This window comes from Nymphaea colorata, chromosome 14 (genome assembly GCF_008831285.2).
Source record: "Nymphaea colorata isolate Beijing-Zhang1983 chromosome 14, ASM883128v2, whole genome shotgun sequence".
Lineage (NCBI taxonomy): Eukaryota > Viridiplantae > Streptophyta > Magnoliopsida > Nymphaeales > Nymphaeaceae > Nymphaea > Nymphaea colorata.
The window spans coordinates 8,206,467-8,219,432 of record NC_045151.1 but is presented as its reverse complement, the minus strand read 5'-3'; the positions used below and the strand labels follow the sequence as shown (position 1 = coordinate 8,219,432).

The 12,966-nt window shown below is 38.5% G+C and overlaps 1 protein-coding gene across 1 annotated transcript in view; it reads right to left on the bottom strand.

The window, feature by feature from the left end:
* The window catches only part of LOC116267465 (cullin-4), a 41,802-nt gene extending 29,071 nt beyond the window's left edge, over positions 1-12,731 (bottom strand). Inside the window, exons 1-3 of the mRNA XM_031649195.2 lie at positions 12,050-12,731; positions 1,287-1,402; positions 828-1,174 (exon numbers count right to left, since the gene is read on the bottom strand). Of these exons, the coding sequence (XP_031505055.1) occupies positions 828-1,174; positions 1,287-1,402; positions 12,050-12,365 (779 nt within the window). The 5' untranslated portion in view covers positions 12,366-12,731. The remainder of the gene's footprint in view (positions 1-827; positions 1,175-1,286; positions 1,403-12,049) is intronic.
* Between the last annotated feature and the right edge of the window lie 235 nt (positions 12,732-12,966).

The following is a 12,966-nucleotide window of genomic DNA, read 5'->3' as shown; positions in this document are numbered from 1 at the left end:
GCGAAATACAAAAAAAATTCAGAAAGGAACTGCAAGACTTAGCAATCTACATCTGATATTTACAAGGCATTCACAAATTGCAGTAGGAAATCTTCCAGACAAGGGCCAAAATAATACTAACAAAATTAACAACTAAAGTGGTGAGTAGATTTAACTGATTGAGTTGCAAATAGTCAAATACAGCTCAAGAGAACTAGCAGTCAACATTGATCACAAAATTCAGCTCAATTCTTCAACTGAACAAATGAAGCTTTAAGTCCCTTCCCAACCAAAAACTCACTGTAGGTAAATAAGAATTTTTTTCTCATCCCAACATTAAGACTGACATAACGAAACAAATATAAAAGCATGCCCACAATCAATTCAAAAGCATATCTTGTCAAGGAGAAACAAAGATCAGGTAAGCAACCAATAACAGCTCAAAGAGATGCTTTGTCTTTGGCATGCTGATGTTTCTTCTCAAACTGGCAATGTTATGCTTAAAGCGGATTATATGTTCATTGCCAAGCTTAGTAGACCATTTTTTGAAGAACCAGACAAGAAATCCAAAAAAATACTGATATGAAATTATAAACAAACTGCAGCCTTCTCCAACCTACTGCCAAGAAAAGAGAATTTTGCAAGACCAGGTCCAGATGGCCACTGAAGATCATAAAGGCAGGGACGAAAAAGCAATGAACCAGTTCACCAAGATAGCACTTCTTATATAAGTAATCTAGACCATGGACACATCAATATAAAAGACAAGATCCATCCACTTCGAGGACCATGGTAAATTTACCTGATATAGATTAAAATTTCAAATAGCTGGTATGTCTAAAAATTACCTCTCCTTCTCAATTAATCTCAAAAGACCAGTAACTGTTTTATGCTCAACTTCCCGGCACAATGACAGGTGTTTACGAAAGAGTTGCAACCCCATGTCCCACAAAGAGCGAACATTGGCAGTTTGCCTGACATAAGTTCTGTCAAGATATAAGGCTATACTACGAATCATCAACATCTGGTCACAGTGATCCTGCCAGCATTTCTCCACAAGAGACAGAAATACGACCAGGTCAGGACTCTGACCAACCAGAGATTCAAGAGTTGCAGAGATGTGTGATTCACATTCCTTCATTATACGATCGTAAAGGCTCCCTCCCATCTTGTGCAGGCAAAGATTAGATACAGCCTACAGATATGTATTGAAAGATAATTCTTATTAGAAAAGAGAGATTTGAAAGAAAAAAATAAAGGCATGAAGTTTAATATAAGAAAAATGAATCATTCAGCAGCAGGTAAACCTGATAAAGATCTTCAAGACTGCAAGAAACTGGTTGTTTCAGGAAGACAGCAGCTATGGCAGACTTCAATACTGACCATGTATCCTCTTCAAAATTAGTAGGCACCTTTGGCTTAGCTTCACAAGAGGGAAAAAGATCAAATATAACATCATCAGCACAATTTTATTGGTCAATGACAAGAAGAATGAAGGAAATAACGTATTCAGTCTAACACCACAAACATGTACACAGAGAGTAGAAACAGGAAATGTTAGGGACATATCCATATAGACAATAGAGTGAATAGATGTATGCGATGCACATACAAAACCTACTGATTCAATGGCATAAAAGGGGCTGCTAAATTAAAAGATATGTTCAACAAATTACAAAATTTTGGTGGTAATGCAATGAGGTAATAGATTGATTTACAATGTTCATGCACTGGAAATTTTTCTTTTGTCAATTGTTTCTGAAACCCCATTAACTTTTGCCAAGAAAAATATAATTAATTGTTGACCAGTAATTCTTAAATTAGTTCTCCCAAAAAATGGTCTGGACATCAAGTGGCATTGACTAGGCAAACTGTCAAGATTGAGTCTGTTCATTCCTGCCCACAAGCCACTCAACTCAGTAGGGATGGAAACTAGTTGGATTCAGTGCGACCATTACTTACCATATCCAACTTAGATATCAGTGACTTGGACATGTAATACTAAAGTAAATATTTGAATTGTGGAGAAAATGATTATCATGTTATACACTCAGATACTGCAGTGAATAAAATTAATCAGAAACGAGAAGAAACCTAAAGTGAATATGAATTTGGCTATTAATTGAACACCTTTTATAATGTTCTCCAAATTTAAATATTTGACATCCTCAGAGCTCAATAACAAAAAGTGGCTCAGTTGTCAAAATAGGAAGTTGGTCTCAGGCTGGTCAAGGCCCTGAAAAAGACGAGTATACAAATTTTAAGAGTACCAAAAATATCACATACCCTATCCAGTGCTCCACATTTCAGACGGAGGGGAGGAGAATATACGGGATAGAAAATTATATAGAAATACAAAATATAATATACATATATATAGACATAGGAACAAAATTACAGAATATATATAGAAACACAAAAACATACAGAATGGCAGAATATCTGTGCAAAATAAACATATATATATATGGGCAAGCTGTTCCAACAGTCCCATCTTTGGAACTGGTTTTTCCAACCCATTTTTTCTCTTCCACTCTCTCACCTACCCTTTTTGTGTGTTTTCTCAGCCATCTTCTCCATCCTACGGTTGCTAAATTGAACATCCAATCCCATTTTGAGGTACTCATTTCCTCCACACGCACACACAGCCCATATCAACAATCACTCCCTCAAATGAGCCCAGCTGACTTGGAGGAAAAGACTAGGTGGCCAGGCAACTAATTTAACCAACTAGTCACTAGCTTGACAATTAACAAAAATGGGGCTCAATAAAGAGTAGGCCTGTGCTGATGGTGACAAGTATAAGCCCTCAAATTCAAATAGAAGCTCTAAATGAGGTTTGTTTAAGATGGAGAACTCCAGCCACACAGAACAATTTCTTCTTAAAGGAGTAGGTTGTGCACTAGATTCATTTACATACTATAAATGTAACAGTTAGTGTTGTATGCAACGTAGTATATTATACGACACAATTATGTTACATAATGTAAATATGAAAACTATATAGTTCACCCCTCAAATTAGTTTCAAGAGCATAATTATACCATATCAGGTGTAATTTACGACCCATCCGCTGTTAAGATGTTTCAGTTTGTGCCTTTGTGGACTTGGATAAAGCTATCCAGATCCAGTGTTCCGTTAAACAAAGCTGCTACACTTGTCATATGTACATGTATATTTGGGCATTTTCATCGATTCTAGTATAACACCTTATGATACAAGATTAGTGCTTTGTCTCTCATTAGACCAGCAGCCCCTTTCATGTCCCATCACCTTCTTCATTTGTTTCTGTCCATGAACAGGTTTTGTTGTATGATTATTCAAATCTAAATGGTACTGGAGCCATGGCCAGTGTTGCTCTCCTAAGGAATTCTTAGAAAGGTAAAATCTGACCTCTACTTTCATTTGTCTTCAGGTTTGTATTCTCCTTCCCTTAAATTATCCTCTTCCTTTCTCCCTTTCTTCACATATATTCTTCCTTCTTAGCCTCAAAATCTTCCAAATTCATTCTCTTGCCCAATCTTTCTCTCAATAGCAAAAAAGCCCTCTTCGTTGGTCCTGTTTCTAAATCTCTCTCAATAGCAGAAAACCCTAATTTTCATTGTGTTTGAATGTATCCTGTAAAACATGGTTGTAGTTCCTGTTTTCTTTCATCCTTCACATGTTTTTCTGCTTTAGTTTCTTAATTCTGACCACGTATCCATTTTCTGTGCTTATCTTTGACATTTAGTCTCTTCTTGACGTTTGGCCCTAAATCTGAAGTTTCAAAATCTGAAATCCCTAATTCTGAAATCTTTGACTCAGAAACCTGGTCTGCCTGTCCTTGTTGCATGAAATTGGCCTTCTTTTCAGGACTGAAGTACACAATGATCAGAACTGCTGAAGATCAAAGCACTGGGATATACTGTGTTGTGTGATCTGCACTGAAATATATATTGTCATCAGTATTGACCTTTTGAGTACTTAAAATCAATGTGGAACCAAGTCTGTCTAATAATAGTTTAACTGGACTGAGCAACAAACTTAAACTAACCTGATGCCTGAAAAGCTGTCATTTGGATACCAGTACAGTGATACGGGTATGGACACACAACTTTTCAAAATGTGGGTACAGGGGTACGCCAGGATACATACATGTATATATCAAAATGAAAGCAACATTTAAATAAATGAGTAATATAAATAAAAACATTACATGTTAAGAAAAATAACTCTAAAAACTAAAAAGTAAAAACTGAATGAAAACTGAGTTGGAAAAAAATTAAATCCCATAAAGTTAAGTAATTTGGATCACTTTCGATCTAAAAAGTACCCAAATATGTGCAAGCATCCACTTTGGGTACGGGTAAGCGACCTTACCTAAGTACCCATGCGTCTTAGGTCTGCTTATATTGATGCCTTTATTTTGCTACTAAGACTTATGTCCGCTAGTTCGCTGTGCTGTCTTGCTATAATTTTCTCTTGCTGTCATTTTTCTATTCCTGCTGTTGTGACAGTCTTAAACATTTTGTTTCCAGCCAGAACTTTTGCCAAGTCCATGTACACAAGATTCTGGACGACAGAATCACTTATATCATGACAAACCTCTACTGCTTTCAGTGCTCTGCTTCTGAATTCCATTGATATTGTTCCCAAAAGTAAACCAAAGAAAAAAAGTATGAGAAGGTCTTTAGGTCTTTACGCTCGCCCTCAGTCACTACTACAAGGGTTTGAGTTAGCCAGGATAGTGGAGGAGAAAAGCACTCATCTGAGAAGCAGCAGTAGAGAAAATCATGCGCTTCCTTCCAAGAAAACTGGAGACGCCATGCAAACGGCTCAACCCCCAACCAACAAGCATGTCGTGAGACACCTCAATCCTGCCCAAATTCAGAAGCACAGACAAAAGGGCTTATGCTTTCAATCTGATGAGAGATGGTCACCTGGGCACACATGTAAGAAGCTATACATGTATCTGATTCACGAAGGAGGCAAAAGAAAAGAAGTAGAAGGTAGGGGTGAAGAAGACGACCCTGCACTGACAAAAGACGCAGCTCCAAAGATCTCTTTTCCCGTTCTGGAGGGAGATAATGTCCAACAGGTGATGAGATTGGATGGGCAGTTGGGGGGCATATATGTTAATATCTTGGAGGACAAGGGTTCCACCCATAATTTTGTCTGTGAGAGGATGGCTAGGCTCTGTGGGTGCCAGATAGATGAACAACCAGAGTTTAAGGTGCTGGTCAGCAATGGGAGCACTTTGGTACACAAGGGTAAGTGCCTGTAGGAGATTATAAAGGGGCAAGGGCAGAAATTTGGCGTAGAACTTTATCTGTAGGCAATGGGAGGTGCTGATATAGTACTTGGGATTCAGTGGTTGATGCAGCTAGACAAGATTGAATGGGGCTTTGGGAATATACGGATGACTTTTTAGGGTGTTGATCAAGGGAAGGTGGTACTCACTGCTAAGCATGTTGCAGCGAATGGGGAGGAAGATAGACAACTTAATAAGGTTGCGGGAGTAGAAACTAGTTTCCAGTTGTTGTTAATAACTGTTCAGCCACTCAACAACATGGAACCTAATGAAAAAGGAGGGACCGAAGAGGCAGTTCCTGAATTTTTGAAACTTGCATTAAACCATTATGCAAATGTTTTTCAGACACCAAAAGGGGCTACCTCTGGTCAGGTCCCATGATCACAAAATAGCATAAGACCCTGCCAGCGTGCCAGTTAAGCTGAGACCTTACAGTCACACACAACATGCAGAAATCGAGAAACTGGTACGTGACATGCTGTGTGATGGCTTCCAACCTAATGTGAGCCCATACTCACCTCCCACCCTGCTAATCAAGAAGAAAGATGGGACATGGCGATTTTGTGTACATTTCAAAGCATTGAATGCCATGACAGTCAAAAATAGGTGTCCAATCCCATTGATAGAAGACTTGATAGACAAACTTCAGGGGGCTATCATTTTTTCTAAGCTAGACTGTGGGCTGGGTATAACCAGTCTTCCATGTATAAAGACCGAAACCTCATTTCCCTAGAACTTCACTAGGTATATTGGGCTCACTTCCATCACAACACCAAGAGGAACTAGATCCCTTTCGTGTACTTAGATAGAGAACAGCAAGGGCGAGTGGCACAACCTGACAAGCAGCGGTTGGTAGAATGGCAAGGCGAAGCAGCTCCCAGTCCCACTTGGAAAGACTCTGATCAGATCCAACATGGCTTTCCTTCATTCACACCTTGAGGACAACGTGTCACTTGGAGGGGGTGATTGTTAGTCACAGGAGACTAAATTCTAAATATTATAGAGCCTTAAAGGGAAAAGTTGGGTTTGGATATGGAACAGGGCTAGCACCCTATGACCCGATGCCTATGACCCGATTGTAAATCACCCGTATAAATATGTTAGGATCGGGAGATCCCTAATTTGGGCCGATGATAATCCAATCTGGTTAGCCTAAATTATGAGGGTTAAAACGGTGTGTACATATTGTGTGTCTGGTTCAGAAGGGGTGTTGGTAGCTGGCGGCTACCAAGTAGTTAATTAACTATAAACAGATTATATATCTCTGAAAAGCGTTGCAACCACACCTATTTGACATAGAAGTCAAATAGTCCTTACTAGTTAATGAGCAAGTAGCTGACTTTTATATACATACATAATATATATATATATATATATATATATATATATATGTGTGAGTGTGTGTGTGTGTGTGTGTGTGTGTGTGTGTGTGTGTATTAGGTAAAAACTAGCACATGCACGAGCACATATATGTATATGCATTTAATATGCTTAAGATGTATATGTATTTTGTGTCTCTTTTTTTCTGTATACCTGTTTAGGTGTTATCCATACATGTTCATGCATATCTGGTTATGTTTTCATTTTCTTTTTTTACTTTAGTGAGCAAACTTGGACAACTCAAATCAATTAGTCCCCACTAGCCTTTACTAGTCTTTTTAGGTCCTTGACTAACATGTTGAATTCCAATTTTGACAACTTAGGCCTCTGCCGCATACACTATAAAGAACATGAAGTGTTGGTGTCTGACACTTCCTAAAACTGATACTAAAATGCATCGACAGGCCTGGGACACACCATTTCGGAAACATGAAGCATCCAAAGAAGAGTCATTTGTGTCACTTTTTCAACACAACTTTAATAATAAATGCTCAGAATGTGTTTGGGCGACACCCTTACACACTGTTTTGGAGGCAAATGTCATTTTGCCTCCAAACTGGTGCTTAAGGCATCTCTAAGTGATCGTCAAAACTGGTTTGTGAAAATTCAATTTTGACAAAACACTGTTTTCAAAAGGGAGTGAATAACCCACCCACCCCACTCCAGATTATTCACAAAAAAGGGATGTCTTTGTCTTGTGACCAAACACAAAAGCAAGGTTTTAAAAACTGGTTAAGAAAACCAGGTTATTTCACAAAATCTTGAAAAGTGCCATCCAAACACAACCTTACAGTTAAAGAAGTGTCTGACACGTATTGAAGAATGGACACGATGACACGCTATGTCACATGGATGTGGCATTTTGGGTGCTGCACCCACATCCGCATCAACACAATTTCAGTGCTTCCTGTAAGGCAGCCGCTGCTTGGGTGTGGTGCTCACCCAAAAAGGAAAAAGAAAAATGACCACACTGTTGTTTCAAATGCAGTTTCAGTTTATTTCCTTAAATACTTGGTTGTCAAACCGCAGCCTAGTTCACCTAGTCATCAATCTAGATCCTAGGCGTTGGTATGCAAGAAGTCAAGGGGTTAAGCAAGTTCACTAACTAGGACAACTAGAAGCTGAATAGTCCTTGACTGACTAGCTAGTGGTTTAGGTCCATGCAACTTAGAATTTGTTAGTTTTGTCTGTTACCTTTTTCTTAAGTAGGATAACTAAAACCATGACACAATTCAGATGTACCAAATATTCCCTTTTTCTTGGATCTAGACTCTCACTTTCCGCTGAGGATACATATGTACCTTGTCACAAACATTGTTTTTGTGTTTTCAATGGGAACTTGTTTATCGGGGTATTTTTTCGCAATACAGTTTTTCTCAGGAAAATGAAAAATATTTAAGAATTAGGTAAAAATAAAACAAATGAGAAACTAATAAGATGACACTAAAAAATAAATAAAATGATAAAAATAATGTTTTAATGATAAAAAACTATTGATAAATATTTTCGTTTAACTTAGATTTGAATTTGTGATGATGTTAATCTAAAAAACAAGAAAACAAAAAAAGGGAAAAGCATGATAAGAACACAATAAAACGCGATAAATTTGTCTTCAGGTTTTTTTCAGAAAACAATTTTTCTCGGGTTTGTTTTTCTCGTTTTTCTTGTTAATACCACCATATTTTTGAAAATATCGGCATTTTTCTTGTTATTGTAATTAATACCATTATATTTTTTAAAATATCATTGATGTAATGATGTTGTAATGATACGTACATATTTGCATACACACACACATACATACATAGATATATATACACACACACACACACAAAAAGAATATATATATATATATATATATATCTTGAGTGAACTATGTTCACTTGACTCAATGCCAATGATCAATGTTGTAAAAAGCGTAGCATAACGCATATCGGTCGGGCCAACCTATAAGCCGTTTCGTAATGTATCGCAAACATAACGTAGTGTATCATAAAATTAAATTTTTATTTTTAAATTTTTAAAAAATATTAAAAAATAGATAAAATAATTAAAAATCAGAAAAAAAATAAGCAAAAATCAGAAAAAAAATCAAGAAAAATGTATTTAAAGGAACATTCTTGTATATCAACAACACATTCAAAAATAAGAAATCAGATATTCAAAATAACATAATAAGCATCCATCACAATTTTAAACTTAAAATCTCATTGAACCTTAGGACTTAGAGGCTGAGGACTTGGAATCTTAGCCTCTTAGGACTTGGAGTTTTACCTTCTTGGTGTTAGAAACCAAAAAACCCTCTTTCTCCAAGCTTCCCACCATTAACGAGAAAGCTTCTTCACCGACCTCTCCCAAATCGATGAATCCTTAATGACTATGTCACACGAACGCGGCTAAAGAGGCTGCGTACCCGTGTCGACACGGCAATTCCGACACGAGACTCGGCTAGGACACGGCAAAAAATAAAAATTAAACATTTAATGTTTTTTTTTTCATTTTATCAATTTTTTGTGATGCATCCAATTATTTCCATGAACAATCCTTTCAGATATTCAGTACTTTTGTGATAAAATATATTTTCCCACAAGATTGTAAGAGTGAACTATTAATTTAATGTTTTTTTAATCTTATCATTTTTAGAATATTTAATGTAGCTGTGTCCGCGTATCCGAAAATTTTGAAAATTACCGTATCCGCACCCGTATCCCCGTATCCGTACCGTATCGCATCCACACCCGTGTGACATAGCTTAGTGACTTTTGATGAAAATGGACAAAATCTCTCCCTCCCACATCTCTTGCAGTATTTAGAAACAAGAAAAGAGAGAGAGGAGTGTAGAGTCTTTAAAACATAACACAAAAAGGGCCGTCAGGCGTATCATACGATACGGGGTTGTATCGCTCATATCATACGATACGGGCGATACGCTTACGATACACGAGCATATCATGTATCGTAAGCATACCATATAGGTTTTCTAAACCTATACGATACGTATCGTATGATACACATGCGTATCGCACGATGCGAATAACACTGCCAATGATACTTTTATCATTTTGAGCATTTTGTTTTTAGACCGCGATATTGACTTTATTTTAAAAAACCAACTTGGACTCACTAGTCTCAAGTCTCTCGGCTTGTCCTTTTAGGGCCTTCACCAACCTGTGACTGATTTTCACAATGTAAGTTAAGTATGAAACTATCTTTTGAATTACTGCTTCATAACAAAAGAACTAACATAAATAAACACCACCAGAATAATAAAAATCTGGAAGACCCATAAAATTCCAGATAGGTATGTAATAGTACCAAACCACCTAAATTGATATTTTCCATGCCCATATTTCCTTGGTATTCATTTGTGAAATGTTTGATGAGCCTCAGCTGCCATTTTACTTTCATTTCCTCCAGACCTAGGACACGAACACCATATGTCACACAGACACCACTAAAAAGGAGCCACATCTATGTTAACACACATGGACATGAACAGTCAAGGCCATCAGGCCATGTAGGGTGCAGTCATGCACCCTATGCCATTAATTGTGCACTTCTGTATTTGGTTGACTTAAATTAACCAAGCACAATCTTATTTTTTTCCAAAAACTTTTAAAACTTTTTAATCTTCTTTTAAGTTGATAAGTTATCATGTTCTTAACGAATTGTAAAAATCACAATCTCTTGGTGCCAAAATTCAAGGATAAGAGGACAGAAATAGAACCCCTTAAATATCAGCCAATATGGGGCCTGCGCCAGCCAACTCCACTGATACCACCCCATATCTATATATATACAAATAAAATATTATTAATTTTTTGCTTATTTTCTAATATAAAATATTAAATGGCCTAACCGTGCTGTATGAGTTGGGTTTACAAAATGATACCCAAACCAATTTTTACATCATCTTGTTTTGCTCTTACAACCATCTAACTGTAAATGATTCATTATTCTTTATGTATTGACATTTTGTTGGAAATTGTTTGTTTTTGTACATATGCAAGGGAATTTAATGCTGTATTTTGAAAATATTGCCTAAATGAAAATATCTTATGATAAATATTCAAGATGTTTCAGAACATGTACATATATATGTATAGGTGATATTTCCAAAATGTTGCAACATCGCCTAAAGCAGGTTAGACAAAATCAGAATAAATATTGCAAGGTGTCTTTGGTAGTGTGTGTGTGTATTTATATATATACACATACATACATACATACATACATAGGCACATATACATATTCCTTTCAGTTAAACCCGTTCAATGTCGGCACTTTGTTGTAAAGATTATTTTTGATATCTCACCCCAATTGTTCATCTTAAAATTTCTTCCACATATGTTAACACTGTCTTATAAAGGTGTTCACTGGATGACCATCTTTTCAACATCTTGCGAAACTTAAGTAACAAATTCTGCAGCTCTTATCAATGCTAATTGCTAAATTACCAAATAAACTTAACAGTTTCATGCACTACAAATAATGGAGAGATGTTCCATCTTTTCCACATCAGGCATATATGCCCTTCACACACAAGTATCTTTAGAATTTAGATATATTTTCCACCATTTCACAAGAGAGCAGTTCTGCAAGTAGATAAATCTCCTATCAAACAATTTGTAGTAGGATATAAAACCAATAAGAAAATTGATGTGGCAAGAAGAAACTGCAGAAGGCACCGCAGGGGAGAAAAAGAAGAAAAGCAAAGCGTCTAGAAGTTTTTTTCACATAAGAGACGCAATCGTACTACACACCCAAATGGTAGGCCCATGTCTGCCACGATGATCATAAAGTAAAGGACGTAGAATTTGGGCTGCTCTGGTGTGTTGTGCCGGCTGTTATCACGGTCCTTGCGCACACAGTGATCCCAATCCGGAAAGGGAAAAGGTTGCACAATGAAAGACTAAAATTCACAATTCAATAGCATCTTGGCTTATGCAGTGACAGTACGGTCCTAGAGAATATCTTACAACCAAAGCTTACCGTGATCAAAATAACACTCAAACAGAAACGACCGTCGTCAATTTTCCAGTTTTGAGCAAGAGGAGAAATGACCATCCTATTGATTGAATGACCATGGTCATCGTTCATGCAACTCCCGGAACAACGGATCCTTAAATCCTGAAAATCTACATTACTTTTCATTCCTAACAAACTGTTCAAGCGCTAAACCTAACAGCTTGAGCAAGCACAAGAATCCGCAAAAAGAATACGACGGTAGCTAGGATGAGCGAGGAGAAAACCATGAAGGTAGAGAATAGGCAATCCAAAACGATGATTTTGGGCAGGAACGCGAATCGGGATTCAGACCAAGGCAGTAGGATTTCCACACCAGTCCGTCAATCTGGTTAAAGCATTTATGGGGCTTCCAGAGACCCAAGAGTTGTGTACCTTTGAAGGGCTTGATGACGAGCTTCTTCGTTGGCTGGGGAGGAGTTGCCTTCTTACGGGAGAGGTTGGCCGCGATCCCGGTGCTGCCGCTGCATCCGATGCCAAGGGCCATGGCCTGAGCGGGGGCTGGCGGAGCATCGACGGCGGAATCGACCTTGAGATCGACCAGCATAGCATCGGAGTCTGACGGCTGCGGGGAGCAATGTTGAAGACCGTTCTTCTCGAGGGAGCAGGGCGAGGGTTGCTGGGACTTGGGCTTCTTCATGGAGGGGATGACTGGGCTGCTATCTGAGGAGCGCTTCGGGTGGGGAGACATCAATGACGTTGAGGCCGCATCTCTCAGGTATACCGGAAATAAAAAATGACAGAGACGGCGAGAGAGAGAGAGAGAGAAGGAAGTGATCCGGGCGATGGAGAACAAGCAAAAGGCGATGCAGAACAAGAAGAAAGCGAGTTGAGGACGGGAAGGGTAGCGATAGTGCCGGTTGAATTGGTGGAGATTCGACCGGAGGAGAAGGGAGGGAGGAAAATTTTCCGAAGAACAGAGAGGAACGACACGCCTCCCACTCGCCCTGTCTTCGCTTTCTCGAGTAGAGGAGGGGAGGGGGATAGGGAAGAAGAACCCTTTATTATTCCATCCGCCTCCGACCTGTGACCGCGTCGCGTTACCTCGTCTTTTTTCCTTTTAGCTGTTGTATGAATGCGACGAGCTCTGTCGCGCCAGTGCTCGTGTCCGTGTGATCACCATCCTTGTCAGTCAGTATTCACTCCTCCCCCGCTTCCCGTAGCGTCCGACGCCGTGCCCTCCTGCTAGGAACCGCAAGGCCGGCTTCGAGCTAGCCGCGATCTTGTTCAGAGCCACTCCAGTTTGAGCTCAACTTCATCATTTGCAGGGGAACGTGCTGCGCTGATATATT